Here is a 19207-nt window from a genome sequence, read left to right as displayed (position 1 = left end):
CCTCCATCTCCAGTTCCAGGCTATCCAAAGCTCCTTTCTTACCTCCTTGGGTACATGTATGTGTGTATGTATTTTTGCATGCACCCCCCCCCCATACACACACACACATACACACACAGACATGCAAAATAAATCTGAAAAAAAAAACCCCAACAACAGTTTCTTCTTTGTTGAAAGAGTGATGTGTTAACAACTAAGCAAGACAGTAAGTGATTGGGCTTGAAACTTACTTTTGAAAAGCTGAGAAAAGCAATCATTAAAATAATGCCCGCTGCCCCTGGTAGCAACCATAACTCGGTTATAGCAAGGCTCTCAGTATTTCAGGTGTTTTTTTTTTTTTAATCAGTGTGAACAGTAAGTAAACTTAAGATCATAAAATACAACCAAATTGAACTGAAACTGAACTATGCCTCATCTAGCAATCACTAACATTCAGAGAAACATGAATTAAGGTTTTAAAAGTTTTAGCAAAATGATCACTAACATTATTAAGGAAGTAATTTACAATAAAATAGGTTTATTTTATGTGTGCATGTGTGTACTCATGTTCATGCGTGAGCACACATGTGTGGCTAAGCAAGCATGTAGAGGGGACAGAGGTTGACTTTGGGTATCTGTCTTTGTCCATAGCTCTCCACCATAGAGACCTACCTGGGTCCTGTCAGTGCTAATAGTACACGTGCAGGCAAATATGCACAGCATTTTCTTAACATTGGTACTGTGAGTAAAAGCTTTATTAGGTCCTTATGTTTACATGGTAAATACTATACTGACTGAGACAGACCTCCAGCCCCTGGACTTAACACCAATATCAGCAACAATAACAAAATCACTATAAAAGAACTTACTCCACTGTTTAATACTATCTTCTCTGCCCATATGTGGTTATGAGAAATTGACCTGTGTTCTAATAGTAGAACAATTAATTTCAAAGACGTCTAAGAAAAATGAGAGTGTAAAAATACTTCGTCAAATACTTTTATTGTGATTATGTGCTCAAGGGTCATAACCTTGGTACTCAAAAAAATGTCAAATTAATTTTACCTCTTACTCCTTTTTTAAATGAGAATATTCAAAAAATTGAAGTATTTTATGTGTTACATAGTATCCGTCTGCTAAACAGAACTTGTTTAGAACCATATGGTTCTTAAAAAAAAAAAGTGGTTTTAAGTGGAGTTTTGTGTGTTTGACAAAGAGCTCTGACAATGGCAACCAGGCAACCACTCAAGTGTAAGGAGCTCAGTGGCAGAGTACTTCCTTAGTCTGAGAGGCAATCTGAATGCCATCCCCAGTATTCCTCAACTATGCTTTCCGTTCTTACTCATGGTGTCCTACCTCGTATTCGGGCTTCCTAACTCTGCAAACCCATGCTCACATTTCTCTTCATCGATTTTCAAAGTGTCTGTAACCCTCAGATATGACAACTGTGGGGTGTGACGAGAACAGACAGTACCTGGGGAAGCACACTGCAGCAGGGCTACTGATTTGCCTCCAGGAGCAGCACACAAGTCCAGAACCGTCTCCCCGTCACTCAGCTCCAGAGCCAGTACTGGGAGAAGAGAGGCAGCGTTGAGGAGGTAGTATCTCTTCAAGCTTCCAGTCTGATGTCGCTCTGAAGGCATTCGATCTGGAGATCGGCTGAGGTAACACTTCATTGATTTAGGATAATATGGTAAGGACCCTGGAGGGATTGTGTGATAGCCCCTCAAGTGTAAGTCCTTTTCCAGCTCAAAGGGATAATTGAATCGGTTGAAGAGGACCGCATATTGCCACAGTGATGGAGATACTAGAACATCCCTATAGCAGAAAAAGTGCAATAAATGAGTGTCAGTATCACAAACTAGTGTAGTCTTATACGATTAATAGGATGAATGTGGTCCTAGGATTACACTCCTCTACCTGTGATTATTCAGACAGGATCTGTAATGGTTAATCTGGACTGCCAGTGTTACAGAGCTGAGAAAAAAAGACTATATTTAGTGATGCACTGTTCCGTATGTATCTATGAGGTGATTAGTTCATGAGGCTCTTCCCTAATCAAGAGATTAATCCCTGCTGTATTTCTACATTATGCTACAAATGGGGATGATGCAAAATGGGATGTGGGGCTTGGTTGGGAGGTACGAATCACTGGGGTGGGGCCTGGAAAGGTAAATTTTACCTCAGCCTCGCCTATTCCCTTACCTATATCCAGGCCCTGTGAATGGGCTTTTTCCACTTGGCTCTCCCCACCCAACATGAACTAATACTTCTCAGTGCATGAGCAAAATAAACCTACCACTTTCCATCATTTCCATAGCTACTGACCTAGCAACCCAAAAACCTAATACAGGATGGGTCTTCCCGACTTTTCCTTTTGCCTCATAAGATCATGATGTGGCCACCCTGATTTTACTTAAAAATATAATTTAATTAATTAATTAAGTGATACACTCTGTTTATTTTAATACTAATTTTGATTAACGTATTAGGAATGAAAAAGATTGGGAAGAAAGCAGAGGGTAAGAGAACTTCCTTTACAAACATGAGGATACTCAGCACCTAGGTACAAAGTCAGGCATGGCTATAACCCGTGGTATAACTTGGAGTTGTGTGCCTGTAACCCCAACATTGAGAGGTCAGACAGTCGAGTTCCCTATTAGTCAAGGGTTAAGTTTTGAGTTCAGTGAGACTCTATTGAAGGCTTTAGAGCAAAATGCAATAGACGAAGACATTTGAAGTTCTGCTCTGACCTCTGCATGCATGTGCTCAGATACACACACCCACACAGGCATGAGCAACCACATACTCACATGCATGTACCAAACAAATCTCTCTCTCTCTCTCTCTCTCTCTCTCTCTCTCTCTCTCTCTCTCTCTCTCTCTCTCTCTCTCTCTCACACACACACACACACACACACACACACAAACCACGTGTTCTGTGGTTTTTAAACTGCAGACCATAGAAAAATGCTCTACTTACCTTTGCTTCCATACCCACTGAAGTCTTGCCCTCCAAAAGTGGCTTGCCTAAAATTTACATAACTTTGCATCTGCCACAAAGCAGTTTTGTTGGGCATAGAGAGATGGCTTGGTAATGGTTACAAGTGCCTAACGGTCTTGGAGAGGACCCACATTCAGTTCTCAACATCCACATGGAAACTCACAACTGTCTATAGCTCCATTCTTGGGGATACAATGGCCCTATCTAGCCGTGAAGGCTCCCGAACACACATGATGCAGATAAACATTTGCAGGCTCACACTCATGCACATAAATTAAAATAATACTTTTTAAATAAAATAAAATCCAGGAAAAATAGTTTTTAATCTGTCAGTATTTGCACAAAAGGTTTTCTTTAGTTACCAAATTTAAGGTCAGGGGGTGACCCAGGGAAAAGTAATATCATAAAAAATAACATATTTGAAGGAATAAGCACTAAGCTCTTTAACAAGAATAAGGGATTTGCAAAGCTAACTTTGGTCAACTCTGCAGTAACACAAGGTTCAGATGATGCAGAGCCAAGGATGTGAAAACCTCTCAAGGACTGATATGTAGGCTTCCGTCAGCAGCTGGACCTTCCTAGATCTGTATTCCGTCCACCGTTAGGTCTTCCGACAATCCCAAGCTCCCATCAACCAACAGACAATGCAGCAGGAAACATTTAATTTATTTCCTAGCTGACCTTTCTGGCTGAGTTATTTGGAAGCCTCATTAACTATGGTCAATTAAATAAATCCCAGCTACTGCTCTGTAGGGCCCGGGTCTGCCCTTGTTCCTGGGGCTCACCTTGAGGACGGTTTCTGGTCAGATGACTAAGCATCCTGTTTGTTCCTGTGCTCCCTCTGCCCCGCCTGGTGATTTGTTGTAGGGCATTGTTAACTCTATTGTTGGTATGGTAATTTCCCACCTGCCTAGGTGGAAGTCCTTGTGCAGCAGTTAGATATGGTAATTTCCCACTTGCCTGGGTGGAATTCCTTGGGCAGGAGTGGGGTATATAAGATTTTCCCCAAGGCTAAATAAACGGCATTCGGCTGATCTCCTTTCGAATGACCCAGGTCTCTTTGTGTGTTCTTTCAATCTCCAGGCCCTTGTCCGACTCGCGTAAGGTACAGTGGCGCGCGAACTGTACCGAGGGGGTAACACAGAATCGGGTGTTACAATTGGAGGCACCGCCGGGATCATCAACTACAGTCGGAGACCCATCTGCGAGATCGGGAAGTAGGGATTCCTGAGAGGTCGCCCTCGGAAGTCTGGACAGCAGGTAAGAAATTGAGTGGTGAGGGTGTATTGGTTATGGGTGCAAGTAATTCTGTTCCAGTGTTAAGGGGCCGGTTAACAGGCCAGTTGTTAAGTCTTTTGGAGAAACAAGGCACCGGTATTAAAGTTGAGACAGCACAAGAGATCGTGAAGACGGTTTGAGAGTTTAGTCCCTGGTTTCTACATGCAGGGGGTTTTAATACTACTGATTGGGAGCAGGTAAAGGCTGACCTTCAAAATGCTCTAAAAGATCGAGGGCCAGAAGAATTCCCCATAGCAATATTTTCGCTATGGCGCTTAGTCAGAGATGCTCTTCTCAGTGATGATGTTAAAGTAAAAGAGCAATTAGAGAATTTGAACAAAACCCTTGAGGAGATTCAGGAGGTAGAATCTGTGAGTTCTATTAAGAGTTTTGAGGAACAGGAAGTTAAGAGTATTAGAAGGGATATAGAACAGGAAGAAGAAATTTTAGAAAAGGAGATCGCACTGATAAAAAGGAAGTTAGAAAAAGAGGAAAGGAAGGAAGCAAACAGAAATGTCTCCATGAGACCTCCGCCACAAAATACATTTCTTGACACTTCAAATCCTTATACCAGTGCTTCCGCCCCTATAGACTTAGAGGCAGATATCCGAGAGCTCCAAAACAGATTAAATAATCTAAGTAGAGAGAGGCAGATTTATCCTGTTGTGGAAACTATTGATCCGCAAGGACAGAAGTTCAGGCAGCATAACCCCCTGGCCTTTAAGGATATTAAGCAGTTAAAAGAAGCAGTTATGGACTATGGAGCTCATGCTCCTTTCACTATAGCTTTTTTGGAATCCTTTGCAGAACTCAACCTTATACCCAATGACTGGATGCAGCTTTGCAGGGCTTGTCTTTCAGGGGGAGATTATTTGTTATGGAGAGGTGAAATGCAGGAATATTGCAAAAAGACAGCACGGGAAAATGCCGAGGCGGGTTTCCCCCAGCATAACCTTGACAAGTTAACTGGTGAAGGACAGTATGCTGATTTAGCAGCACAGATTGCTTATGACCCTGCGGTTTATGCTCAGATAGCTGCCGCAGCTGTTAAAGCTTGGAAAACTTTACCTAACAAAGGAGCAAGAGATCAGCTTTCTAAGACCCTTCAAGGATCTTCAGAACCTTATTCTGAGTTCATTGACCGCCTGCTTCAGGTGGGGAGTCGCATTTTTGGGGATGTGGACTCAGCTATGCCAGCCATAAAGCAACTGGCCTACGAAAATGCTAATAGATTTTGCCAAGAGGTTTTACGCCCCCATAGAGATGGAGATTTAAATGACTTTATCCGGTTAGGCAGGGACATTGATGGCACTCACGTGATGGGTAGGGTAATTGTTTCTGCCCTTAAGGAAGGTCAAAGTGAAGCCAGGTTAAGGAATTGCTTTCAATATGGAAGGTCAGGACACAACAAAAGGAACTGCCCTGCAGGTAAAGGGATGGTTAATCAGCCCAGGAAAAAAGCCAGGTGTAGTGGCACGTGCCTTTAATCCCAGCAACTAGACCCAGCTACTAGAGACAGAGACTGGTGGAACTCTATGAGTTTAAGATCAGCCTGGTATACAGAGTGAGTTCCTAGAACAGCTAGAGGCAGGATGCATAGTGACATCCACTTCTCCTTGGAATACTCTTATCTTTGTTATTAAGAAAAAGTCTAGTAAATGGAGGTTGCTGGAAGATCTTAGAGCAGTAAATAATTATGGACATTCTACAGGGAAATCCAGACCCAACCTCCTTTCGTGAGTTGACACCTCAGGCAAGGAAATGTATTACTTTAATTGAGAAAAAGCTTGCCTCTGCTCATACTCATTATATTGACTATAGTCAGCCGTTGCTATTGATAATTTTTCCCTCTCAGCATAGTCCTACTGGAGTTTTTTGGCAGCGAGGACCCATCCTATGGGTACATGAACGCGTGTCACCTGTAAAAATTGTTATCTCGTACCCATCAGCTGTGCTACGTGTTATTCAGAAAGGGTATAAACTTAGTTTGCAAACCTTTGGAATGTTGCCTGATAAGGTTATTACGCCTTATACCCAGGCAGAAATGACTTGGTTACAAAATTTTGCTGAAGATTGGACCTTGTTTTTATGCACTAATCCCTGCAAGTTTGATAATCATTATCCTTCTGATAAGTTGGTCACCTTTTTCAAAAATCATCCGGTATGTTTCCCTAAAGTTATTTCTTTGCAGCCTCTGGCAGGGGCTCGGAATGTGTTTACTGATGGATCTTCCACAGGGAGAGCTGTGGTAGCCTCCCCTCCTGATTTCGATATTCAGCCTGTTGATACTAAATCTGCTCAGGTGGCTGAATTGATCGCTGTTCAAATGGCATTAGAGAAATATGCTGATATTCCATTTAACCTTTTTACTGATAGTCAGTATATAAGCAAAATTCTTGCACCTTTGGAAACTGCAGTTTATATTGCCTCTGTATCTCGAGTCCAGACGCAGTTATTGGCTATTCAAACTTTGCTTTGGGCCCGGTCTGTTCCCATTTACGTAGGGCATTTACGGGCTCATACTGACCTCCCTGGTCCCTTGAGCGAGGGGAATGCATTGGCTGATCAGCTTACCCGCCAAATTTGTGCGGTTAGTCTAGAATCTTATGAAGCCGCGGAAAAAGCTCATAATCGTTTTCATCTCAATGCTGGGTCGTTAAGATTTCATTTTAAGATATCTCGAGAGCAAGCCACTGACATTGTTAAAAAATGTTCTCTGTGTACAGAACTTTTAACTGTTCCCCATTTGGGAGTTAATCCTCATGGGCTTGCTCCTAATCATTTATGGCAAATGGATGTTACCCATGTTCCTTCTTTTGGGCGTTTGCAATATGTTCACGTAACCGTGGATACATATTCTCATCTTATTTTTGCCTCAGCTCATACAGGAGAAAAATTACGTGATGTTAAAAGTCACTGTCTCCAGGCCTTTGCCTACATGGGAGTTCCAAAAACTGTAAAAACTGATAATGGGCCAGCCTACACCAGCTCTGGCTTTACTAAATTTTGTTCTGACTTTTTCATTTCCCATAAAACGGGAATACCTTATAATCCTCAAGGACAAGCTATAGTGGAACGAGCGCATCGTACGCTCAAAGCCTATCTGCATAAAACAAGAAAGGGGGAATATGGTTCCACCCCCAGAGACCATTTGTCTTTTATTTTATACATTTTAAATTTTTTGACTGTTGATGCTCAATCTCATACCGCTGCTGACCGGCACTGGCGGCCAGATTCTTCCGGGATGCCTCATGTTAAATGGAAGAATCTAGCAGATGGCACCTGGTATGGTCCAGATCCTGTACTGGTGTGGGGAAGAGGGGCTGTTTGTGTTTTCCCACAGGATGCTGACAATCCAATATGGGTACCTGAGCGTCTGGTGCGTGCTGTGGATTTTCCCGTCCAGAAGCCTGAAGACAGGACAGAGCCAAGAGATCAAGTAGATACTGGCTTGTCAACTGAAGAGTTGCTGGGATCCTGAGGAGCTAGCTGTGGTGGTCCGAGTGCTAAGGACCTATCTACCCATCCCGTGAATGCAGCCATTGCTGAGGCTGCCAGAGCAGCTAGAGCTGCTGGATGTTCCATTAGTCAGTCAGTTGCTTCTGCTTGCACAATGGATACCCTCTCAGGGCAGGTTGCAAATGCCTTGGCCATTCAAATTGAGCTAAATTTACAAATGAATATTGCAGTTAATTTTGCTATTGGTTGTGGTTAAAGTCCACTGCTAGGTTACAGTAAAGGCTTATTGCTGTTTTTCGTGGACCCTGGAGTATACAATTTACTAATTGGCTCTTGAGATTATTCTAGTTTAATATACCAGGGTTCCTTTCACCAGTGCTGAGACCTTACTTAAAGGACTCCAATTTGGGCAGATTTATTAAGCAGGCACAGTCTCCTAAGGAATGCTTATATGCACTGGAGCATCATCTTCATGGTTTCATGGTGCCAGAGCCAAAGGCAAACTCAGGTCAATGTTGCCACGTGGCAAGTCCTCTTAGCAATTGCCCCAGAGAATCTTTCAGCACAAATCTGGCTGAACTCGGTGTTGGGTGACTAGTGAGCCAATGACGGGAAAGGTTTTTGGGGGGCTACCCCAACCTAAGACAGGAAATGTGTTTTGACCTGAATGCTTTCCCATGACGGGTAAGGGGTATTGCCTGACGTCCAATGCCACCCAAGACAGGCCTAGTCATAATTTATATAAAAGGGAGACCTGTAGGGCCCGGGTCTGCCCTTGTTCCTGGGGCTCACCTTGAGGACGGTTTCTGGTCAGATGACTAAGCATCCTGTTTGTTCCTGTGCTCCCTCTGCCCCGCCTGGTGATTTGTTGTAGGGCATTGTTAACTCTATTGTTGGTATGGTAATTTCCCACCTGCCTAGGTGGAAGTCCTTGTGCAGCAGTTAGATATGGTAATTTCCCACTTGCCTGGGTGGAATTCCTTGGGCAGGAGTGGGGTATATAAGATTTTCCCCAAGGCTAAATAAACGGCATTCGGCTGATCTCCTTTCGAATGACCCAGGTCTCTTTGTGTGTTCTTTCAATCTCCAGGCCCTTGTCCGACTCGCGTAAGGTACAGTGGCGCGCGAACTGTACCGAGGGGGTAACACAGAATCGGGTGTTACACTGCTCCCTCTGAAGTTGCTTATGTGAGAAATGGCTGGATTGAAATGTAATACCTATTACGCATGCCTGCCACGTGAATTTCAATTACACCTGAATTGTGGACTGCTTTTTTGCCTTTCATTGCCTCTTGCTTACTATGGGCGGTGCATCTTGTTTATTTACTTTGACTCTGGATCCTGTTTGGAGTTACCAAATCAGCAGGATAGGGTCTACTATTTTTGTTTCGTTTTAGGACAACTGGTGACTTACTCATTTACTTATTTTTTTTAAAGATTTATTTATTTATTTACTTACTTACTTACTTACTTATTTATTATGTATACAACATTCCTTCCCTGTATGCTTGCATGCCAGAAGAGGGCACCAGATCTCATTATAGATGGTTGTGAGACACCATGTGGTTGCTGGGAATTGAACTCAGGACCTCTGGAAGAGCAGTCAGTGCTCTTAACCTCTGAGCCATCTCTCCAGCCCCCTCATTTACTTATTTACTTGTGTGTGTGTGAGCATGCATGTACAAACAAAAGTGCAGGTGCATATACACCTCATTCCCCTTGTGAACAACTTCTTGGGGTTAGCACTCACTCATCTCCCACCTTACCTGAGGCAGGGTCTCCCTTGTTACTACTGCTGCACTTAGTAGCTCAGGCTAGCCAGCCCTCCGGCTTTCAGGCAATTCTTCCTCCACCTCCTATCTTGCTCTAGGGCTACTGAGATTATAAGTGTGTGCTATAGCACTCAGTGGATCTGAGCTAAGGTCAGGCCTGCTTAGCAAGCACTTTTACCCACTGATCTATCTCCTCCACCCAGAACAAAGAGTAGTGCTGTTTCCAGCTTTGGTCAAGCTTAGTTTTTTCAGTGGTCAACACTGAACGTTGATTCCTGGCCAGAGTACTAAGAATAAATGACTGCTGAATTTCAGGCTGTAAATGACACATTTGTATCACAGTCTTCCCAAGGCTCAAGGAACATTTTGGAAGAAGCAGAAGAAGAAAGAGAAAGATGGGTATAGGTGTGGATTGCTCACTTCCTAGCATGAGATGGCTGTTGCATTCTTGGACTCACAGCAGAGTAATTCCACGCAACAGATCTACTCAAGACTGGACCGTCAGCGCCTTGTTATGGAAGGAGAAGAGACTCATGAAGTCTTATACATAGCTAATGATTAGAGAAAGACAGAGAAACATTTTCTTCATTGCTGGATGCTGGAGCCACTGGTATGCTACACAAGCTTCTTCAAGTTATAATCCATGCCCCAACTGATAACCCTAATGATATTCATTAGGTCACACACTCAGACACTTGCGCACACGCACACACAGACACACACACAAACATACATATAAGTCATGAAAGTAGAGCCAGGCAGTGGTGGCACATGCCTTTAATTTCAGCACTTGGGAGGCAAAGGCAGGAGGATCTTTGTGAGTTTGAGGCCAGCCTGGTTTACAAGAGCTAGTTTCAGGACAGGCTCAAAAGCTACAGAAAAACCCTGTCTCGAAAAACTAAATGAAAGAAAGAAAGAGAGAGGGAGGGAGGGAGGGAAGAAGGGATGGAGGGAGGGAGGGAGGGATGGAGGGAGGGAGGGAGGGAGGGAGGGAGAGAGGAGAGAGAGAGAAAGTAGAAGTGAGGGTAGTTAGAAGAAAAAATATGAGTGGAATGGGAACAAGAGAAGGTAACAGACAGAGGTTATGAATATAATCAAAATATATTATGTACATGTATGGAACTGCCATAATGAAACCTATTATGCACAATTAATATATTCAAGACCCTGTCTCAAAACCCAAAACATAAATATAAATAAATCTACCCAGTGAAACATGACTATATTGGATTTGACACCTGTCACTGCTCATTTAGAGCTCATATTAATGATTCTTCAATAAGTAGAAATACATTATTCCTTTCTTTAACTTTTTCCATTATATTTTTATGCTTCAAATCCTTTATTTTTTTTAAGGTTTTTAGGTTTTTCTCTTTTGAGACAGGGTTTCTCTGTAGCCCTGGCCTGCCTACCTGTCCTGGAAACTTACTATGTGGACCAGGCTTACCTCAAACTCAGAGATCCACCTGCCTCTCCTGAGTGCTGGGATTAAAGGCGTGTGCCACCATGCCCAGCTTGTAATCCATTTTTATTCACAATTTTATCCACACTTCGGTGGCATGCCCACTCACATACACACTTTGCATGCAGTATAAGGTTTGCTTTCCCTGTGGTTTTAAATATGTGTAAAAATAGTAATTTCTATATTTTATTGTCAATAACCAGTGCAAATTTGCTTAAAATTTGATATTTATTAAACATAAGTAAACCTGATCGGAAGCTGGTATCTTAATGAAATAAGTGCTGAGGAACAATGGCCTGTTCCCTGTCACTTGTATTTTCATAAAATGCTGATTGGCCAGTAGCCAGGCAGACAGTAGAGGCAGGGCAACAAGAACAGGAGAATTCTGGGAAGAGGAAAGGTCAGTCTATAGCCATCACCCAGACACAGAGCAAGTAAGATGAGAACACCTCACTGATATCATTTACAAGCCACATGGCTAACATAGACAAAAATAATGGGCTAATTTAAGATGTAAGAATTAGTTAAATAAGAAAAGCCTGAGCTACTAGGCCAACGAGTTTATAATTAATGTGAACCTCTGTGTGTTTCTATGGGACTGAACAATTATGAAACCATGGAAGACAGAAACCTCTGTCCACAAATAAGCTTTTGTTTCCACATATCTATAGATGACTTTTTTTTTTTTTTGGTAGAATGATTCAGGGTTCAAGATCAATATTATGCCTATTTTGATTTTTATAAAGCAGAAAAAATTCCCACTTAGGTCAGTTAAAATGAAATGTTTTGTAAAATTAAATACACTTGCCAAGTTTCCCTCCTTGAATTCTTCTGAATTATGTCTCCAAAACTGCTACTGATCCATCACCAAAAATATTTTAATGAGCTGTCAATTGCAGCTGCTTAGTTTTGTTGAAATTAAGCCCTGGAAAACATCTCAGCTGTCAAACAATTTTCCATTTAGTTTCTAAGTCCTGATGTTGACATCCCATGCCTTGAGCATATGGGGATTTTGATGCCCTAGAGAAATGCTTTATAGAGGTTGGATAAATAGCTCAGAGATTAAGCATGTTTGGTTCTTCACATCCACATGGTGGCTCCCAACCACCTGTAATTCCATTTCCAGAGATCTGATAACCTCTTCTGACCTCAAACACTAAGCACTCACACGGTACACATATACAGCCATGCAAGCAAAATACTCATACACATAAAACAAACTAAGTAAATCTAAAACATAATTTCCTAATAAAAAAAGAAAGAAAAAGAAAGAAAGAAAGGAAGGAAGGAAGGAAGAAAGGAAGAAAGAAAGAAAGGAAGAAAATCCTGACTGTATGGAAGTCAGGATAAATAAAGCATGGCTCTCTTTGTAAGTGTATACAGCATAAATGTGGATTCTGCTTTGTTGCGGTTTTTGTTTTTTCTGGTAGGAGAACCAGAGAAAGGCACGTTGGGAAGTACTGGTTTAGGTAGATGGGACGGCACTGTTCTGAAGGGGCTTAGAGACTGCAAAAACTTGCTGTGACTGTCTATGCCTACAAAGTCTTTGTGATTCACGTTTCTTATGCTTACACAACATGCCAAGTCACTGTTGTCATCTTGCTAAGATTTATTTATTTGTGCTCTAAATGAACACTATGCTTAGGCCACATGCTATTATATAGTCACAATCTAAAACTCTGAATGTTTAAATCTTATGCAAAGTGACTTTAAAAGACAATAAATAAAACTGAACTTGAACACAGTACTAATGTTCTTACTGTCCACTAGAGGGTGCTCACTAGATCACTTTAAAGGCTGGGCTCAGAAAATACAGGATGCATGGAAACACACTTAAGTTGTTTCCAAGGCTTTTCATCTTTGTCTTTATTTTTTTCAGTGATTTTAATAAGGGGCTAAAGGCTTCTCACCTTTTCCTGGCAATGCTTCCCAGGGGTTGTCTAAGACCACTGGAAAACACAGATACTTACACTATGATTCATAATGATAGAAGTAGCAACAGAAATAACTTTAGAGGGGTCACCACAACATGAGGGACTGTATTAAGGAGTCACAGCATTCAGAAGATTGAGAACCAATAGTGTATATATTTATGAGAATTCATTTCCTATCTTAAATAACAATGGAATAAGTCAGGCAGTGGAGGCACGCCTTTAATCCCAGCACTCAGGAGGCAGAGGCAGGTGGATCTCTGTGAGTTTGAGGCTAACCTGGTCTACAAGAGCTAGCTAGTTTCAGGACAAGCTCCAAAGCTACAGAGAAACCCTGTCTTGAAAAACCAATAATAATAATAATAATAATAACAACAACAACAATAATAACAACAACAACAACAACTATGAAATAGATACTATTTTACTTGTCTTACAGATCAGGAGAGTGTAGCAGAGATTTTCAATAACTCATCTAAGTAATATGCTACAAGATGCTGAGAGCGTTGAACCCACACTCCTAACTAATAGAAGGAAGGCAGGGTATACCTGGCAGAGGGGACATCATATCTAGTACCAAAGGCACAAATGAGCCTCTTTGCTCCTATCATTTTGGTTCAGATGCAACACTGCACATGGTGAAGGCATAAAGAGGGTCTGTGGGCGGGATGACATGCTGGAACACAGCAGCTCTGAGAAGCAGCTTGACAGAGTGGTTAAGAATAATCCACAAGCCGGGCAGTGGTGGCGCATGCCTTTAATCCCAGCACTCGGGAGGCAGAGGCAGGCGGATCTCTGTGAGTTCGAGACCAGCCTGGTCTACAAGAGCTAGCTCCAGGACAGGCTCTAAAGCTGCAGAGAAACCCTGTCTCAAAAAAAAAAAAAAAAAAAAAAAAAGAATAATCCACAAGTCCTCTCCAAATACATGGGATGTTTGCCTTCTCAAGTAATTTGACCTCTGCATGTCTGACTATTGGTGAGTGGAAATAACTGTACCTCAGAGGGCGGGTGTCAGTTTAAAATGATGAGAGTGCTACCTGGAACATACTGCCATGACAGTGGAGGCTAAAGCAAGCCACCAACAAATGCAGAAGTTGAAAGAAGATGGAGACAGCAACATGCCAGACGGACGAGGATGGCTAACTAAACAGCAATGACAGATAGAACTTAAAGTGTATTCAAATGAAAACAAGCAACAGCCCTTGGCAGCCAATTTCCCTTCCTCTAAGGGAAGGAGTGAAATATATAGATAGAGTTGCCAAGACTATGCAGTTTCCACAGCAACTACAACTTCAGGGATCCCAGAGGTCACACCCAGAGTCAAAAATTCATAAAACACAATGAAAACTGCTGTACTCGCAGTCATGAGCACTGGGGACTACAGCAAAAGCACTGAAGCTGAAATATATCATGGGAAGAGACAACTCACAGGACTCTGTTGGCTCCAGGAGCTCGGAGAAGTCTAGCTTTTCCTGGCAGCAATGTGTGATAATCCTGCCAACCAAGGATGCTCGCAGAAACTTAGGTACCCAGCTGTTTTGCAGATTCTATCATGGAGACTTAACTGACGGTCCTTATAGTCAACTTTAATTAGCCACCAACCTCCCCTGGATGTTGTTCCTTTATCTGTGGTCTAGAACTCCCTCTGTAAATCACACGGTTAAACTAGCAGGTGTGACACAAGGCCCCAGAAACACATCTCACTCCTACCAGGGCAGTAGTAGGACATATCAAGGGCTTAGAGATCACTTCTCCTCGGGAGCTGAGGAAAAACACCAGATGTACTTCCCAGTAACCTTTCTTCTTTATTACAAAGATCCTAAAGGTCTAATAGAGTAAGGATTCAAGATTGACAGTAAAGCCCCCAAAGGAGGAATGTAAATCAATCCTCAAAGCAGCATAGGGTTAAAGAGAACGATAGCACATGTGTGACTACGCTGAGCAGGAGGGCAAGAGTAACTGCTGGAAAACGCAGGCAATGCACTGAATCTGAAAAGGAAGGGCAGAGTGTAGGAAGACATCACGTGGACGAAAGGTTAAATAAAGCTCTGCTGGGAAGGGTCTTCCTTGAAAGCAACAAGCTAAAAGCAAGTACTGCAAAAGCTGAAATATGAAAACCCATTGCCTCAGAAACCTGAGAAACATCAATCACTTTCTAGATGAGCAAGAGGTAGGGCAAAGCTGAAAGAAAAATCCTTACAGGACATTATGTTTGGGGCCAGTTATCAAACAAACATGTCGTTCAGTTCTCTTCCTATGCTGCCTTCATGGTCAGCCTTTCTAAGAAAGCTTTCATTTTCCTACAGCAAATTTAGTACATGTTTATGCAAAACTTAAGTTACCATGAAAACCTACCAAAAGGGAAGGTGGAACAGAAGGCACAGCTAATTAAATGGCTTTGAGGTTCACTGCTCATTTTGTTCAGGGTCAAATAGTAATTTATAGGTCTTTCTGGGTACACGAAGTAGAAAATCAACTCATTACAGGGTATGAATAGCCAAGTTACTAAAAAAGTCTCTAGACAAACTACTTCTCGCAATATTTTTTTGTTTTCAATCACCCAAGTATGCTAATTATATCCCCGGTAGGAGACAGCACTGTCAGTAGGGGGAAATCACGACTAAGACAGAGTGGGCAAAAGTCCCACCTCTACTTACTAACCAACTGAATGAATGCAGAGAAATTTCTTTAACTGCATGCTATAGCCTCCGAAGAAACACTGAAAGCAAACCTGAAGTTTGGTCCCATGAGGACACAGGTAGGTATTGTTTGCATACAACAGTCACGCAGGGGGTGTGGTTCTTTAGGTAGTCCATGTGAATATGTTCACATACTATAAACCTCATGAATTCATTATATACTTCACTGTGCATTTTTGATAGAAGGATCACTATGAAATGCAGTATTGTTGAAATAACTGTTGCATTTCCAATTATATTTATGTTTCCCAAATATCTAACCATCCTAAAATCATCTTTGACCCACTCCATATTTTATTCTTTATTAATAAGACTTAATTTCTGTCTTGAAATATGCTTCATGCTGTTCTGTAAAAAGAAGAAATCTTAAGTTAATCTAAGAATCTAAAACAATACTGAGAAGTTACTGTCTGAGCTAAGTTGAGGACTGTCTGCAAACCACATTGTTCTCTTTACTGCAGAAAATATTGGGCAATCTCCGCCCATCCCTTATTGTCTGGTTCCTTTTACCAAGCTAATTCCAAAATCACCAGTGGCTTTCACAGGCACCCAAACACATCAATAAATAAAATATGCCATTCTTGCTCCATGTTTCTGGAATGTTTCCCATGCCCCTCCCATTTACTTCTCCCATGAACAGACTGCACGTAAACTAGACAGGGGTATAACGTTCTTTTATTCCAGGGGGTATCATATATGCATATCAAGCACTCCATATAAAACCCCATTCACTATTATTCTGATCAAGATAACAAACTCACCAAACACAAATGTTTTTGTCTCAAAAAAAAAAAAAATTACTGAATTTACTTCAGGGACATGGAGTATGAGTGAGCATGGAGCTCTGAGGACAACTTACAATGGGGTCCCCCTTCTGGTCACCAGCCTTCCCTCCCCACCAACTGAACCACAGCATCACACAGGCCCACTGCTGACTTTTCTGCATTATATGCTTAGTTTTAAGAAATACATTTAGACTTGTCCATGCGCCCATATGTTCCAATTCAGACAATGGTGACTATGACTGCCAAATAAAGTATGACTTTAGCTAAGATAAAGGAGCACTGGCTTTAAGGATTTGTTATTTTCTGAATTCCCGAAAGTGAAATTTCTTCAAGGTTAGGACTTTTGTTATGACACCGTTTTAAAATGCAATGCAGATAAAAGTAATAGCTTCGGAGGAAGGCGCTTATTTTTACTATCACTTTCTCCATGTTTTGAAACCCACTTGTGGCTCGTACCTACAGTTCAAGCAAGAGAGAGCAGCTAGTTGATTCCTTCATCTGTATTTTGTTTTGTTTTGTTCTTCGAGACAGGGTTTCTCCAGAGCTTTGGAGCCTGTCCAAGAACTAGCTCTTAAGAGACCAGGCTGGCCTTGAACTCAGAGATCCATCAGCCTGTCTGTATTCTTACTGTACCTTCCTCCCAAAATGTGTATACTACATTTTTATTTGCATGGTGCCGCTCTCCTCAAAGAGGTACACCACAACCTCCCACTATTCTGTCAAAAATAGCAAGAGATGAATTACACTAACCTTACTGTTCTCCAGGAATCCCCAAATTCTTTGGAATACTGTTTGTCAAACTGGTCCAACACAACTCTGCAGAGCTGTTTTGCGAGCTTCCCGTCTGATTTTGCTTTCAGCTATGATGGTAAGAGAAAATTGCGAACGACACATTGTGATATTAACAAAATTTATTGAAGTCTGACATTAACATGACCTTATTTTGTTTACATCCGTATTTATTCATTGAGCATTTCACTACGTATTCAATGTATTAATAACCACGCCCACATACTTCTCCAATTCCTCAGACTACCCCTGTATGGGTTCTCTCCCAACTTCGTGTCTGTTTTAAAAATAATACATCAATGAAATGTGTGGGAAGAAAACTCTCTCATAGAGACAGTCACCTACTGCCAATAGCTACTCGGCCAAGAGAGAGGCTTCTTTTAAAGTAGTTCCTGCCTGGGAAGCAACACCTCACTTGTGACAAAATTATATTATTCCTAGTCTACCAATTTGTGAAAATGGCATTTCTCAAAATGGTAATTACCCAAATGAAAGGCCCAGGTTAAAGGTGGATCTATGTTAAGAAAATTTGAGAAGGCATAAAAGTGTTTTTTGTTGCTTTTTTGTAACATCGTTGAGAAAAATCACCACAGCTGCGTTTCCGTGAACGTACAATTACTCCAAAATGAAGTTTATTTATGGAAATAAACGTCGCCGTAACTTCCTGGAACTCGCAGCAATTGCTTCACTTATCCACCCAAGCGCACCGAGGGCCGAGCCAGTTGGCAGAACGAACGGCGCCGGGATAGGGCGGACAGAAGCACGAGGAACGCGTTCGGCACGGCTCCCCATCCCGGGCCGCCCCGGCTCTCCGCGGCTTCAGTCCCAGGCACCGCGCCCGAGGGCCTCACCCGAGTCAGCATGCTCCCGCCTGAACTCGCAGACTACCGATCTTTCGCGGGGTTCGCCCAAGAACAAAGAGAAGCGCCACACTTCCGGGTTCTGCTAGGAGGTCACGGGTTGCTTTACAGTTCCTGTTTCCGTTCTCGCGAGATTGTACTTTCAGTGCCCCAAATCCCGCCGGAGGCACAGATTCCGCGAAACCTGCTCCGAACCTTTGTTTAATTTGCGCTGGGCTAAGCAGAGCGCTTGGATGTTCCTTCCCAAAGTCACCCTTCGCGTCCGGACCCGTGGAGTCGACAAACGATCTTTATCATTATTAGGTTGTCAGAGTTTTATAGCCAGAGGCATGGTAATTTATAAAGCCGAGCTCCACGTTGAGGGAAGCGCTGAAAGGGTTAAGTGGTGCTTTTCCTTGGGATCGCCCGAGATAAGACAGCCTTAGAATGGGAAGTGTTAAATATTGAACTGAAATACCGAGTAAAGCTCTCACTAGAGACTACAACCTACGCTGAAGGCTGGCTGATAGTATCACCAGCCTGACAGGCACGAGACATTTGTGTCTGGGTGTATCTGGGTGTTGAAGCAGTGGACCCTAAAGAAATGGGAGAGAAGGGAAGGGGACCAGCCAGAGGGGAACTTGTCTTGCGGAAGGAGATTTTCTACAGTTGTAACATATCATACCATCTTCTAACAAGAGGAGGTTAAAACCCAGATAATGATTGCCCCCTAGTCCCAAGGGACCACGGATGTTTCTTTAGGATCCCAAAGACCAACATGGGGGAGTGTTTAGTGTATCTCTTTGTTCCTTTTCCCAATGTTCCTTTTATTCCTTTGTTCCTTTTTCCAATTCACATTCAATAAATGGTTTTTTTTCTGCTTCCCACTTTCATTTTTGTTTTTTAAATAGGCTTATTGAGGGTGAGTGGATTATTATATCATTAATGTATTGTTATAACCAAGCACTGAGACCCAGGGACCACGAAGAACCCACCAAGCAGCAACGTTGATTGTATTAGGAATTACCATCCATTAGCATTTTCCTTGTTTTGTAACAAATCTACAATTTCTCCGAGATGATTTGGTCTCTTACAATAAGTAGGCATCATCTTTTTTAAGATAGCACTGGATACTCAAAATGTCAGTAAAGGTACTGGTGCTGGCCTCTTAACCCTGTTGCAAAGAAAATGGCCCTTAACCACTAATGTG

At 42.2% G+C, this 19207-nt stretch overlaps 1 protein-coding gene across 1 annotated transcript in view; it reads right to left on the bottom strand.

The window, feature by feature from the left end:
- Positions 1–18148, bottom strand: part of Nsun3 (NOP2/Sun RNA methyltransferase 3) — a 50399-nt gene extending 32251 nt beyond the window's left edge. The window contains exons 1-3 of the mRNA XM_038345539.1: positions 18010–18148; positions 17120–17229; positions 1454–1797 (exon numbers count right to left, since the gene is read on the bottom strand). Coding sequence (XP_038201467.1) covers positions 1454–1797; positions 17120–17229; positions 18010–18021 — 466 coding nt within the window. The 5' untranslated portion in view covers positions 18022–18148. The remainder of the gene's footprint in view (positions 1–1453; positions 1798–17119; positions 17230–18009) is intronic.
- Between the last annotated feature and the right edge of the window lie 1059 nt (positions 18149–19207).

The sequence above is a fragment of the Arvicola amphibius genome, chromosome 10, assembly GCF_903992535.2.
Source record: "Arvicola amphibius chromosome 10, mArvAmp1.2, whole genome shotgun sequence".
NCBI classification, from domain to species: Eukaryota; Metazoa; Chordata; class Mammalia; order Rodentia; family Cricetidae; genus Arvicola; species Arvicola amphibius.
This window is presented reverse-complemented; position numbering and strand designations above follow the sequence as displayed.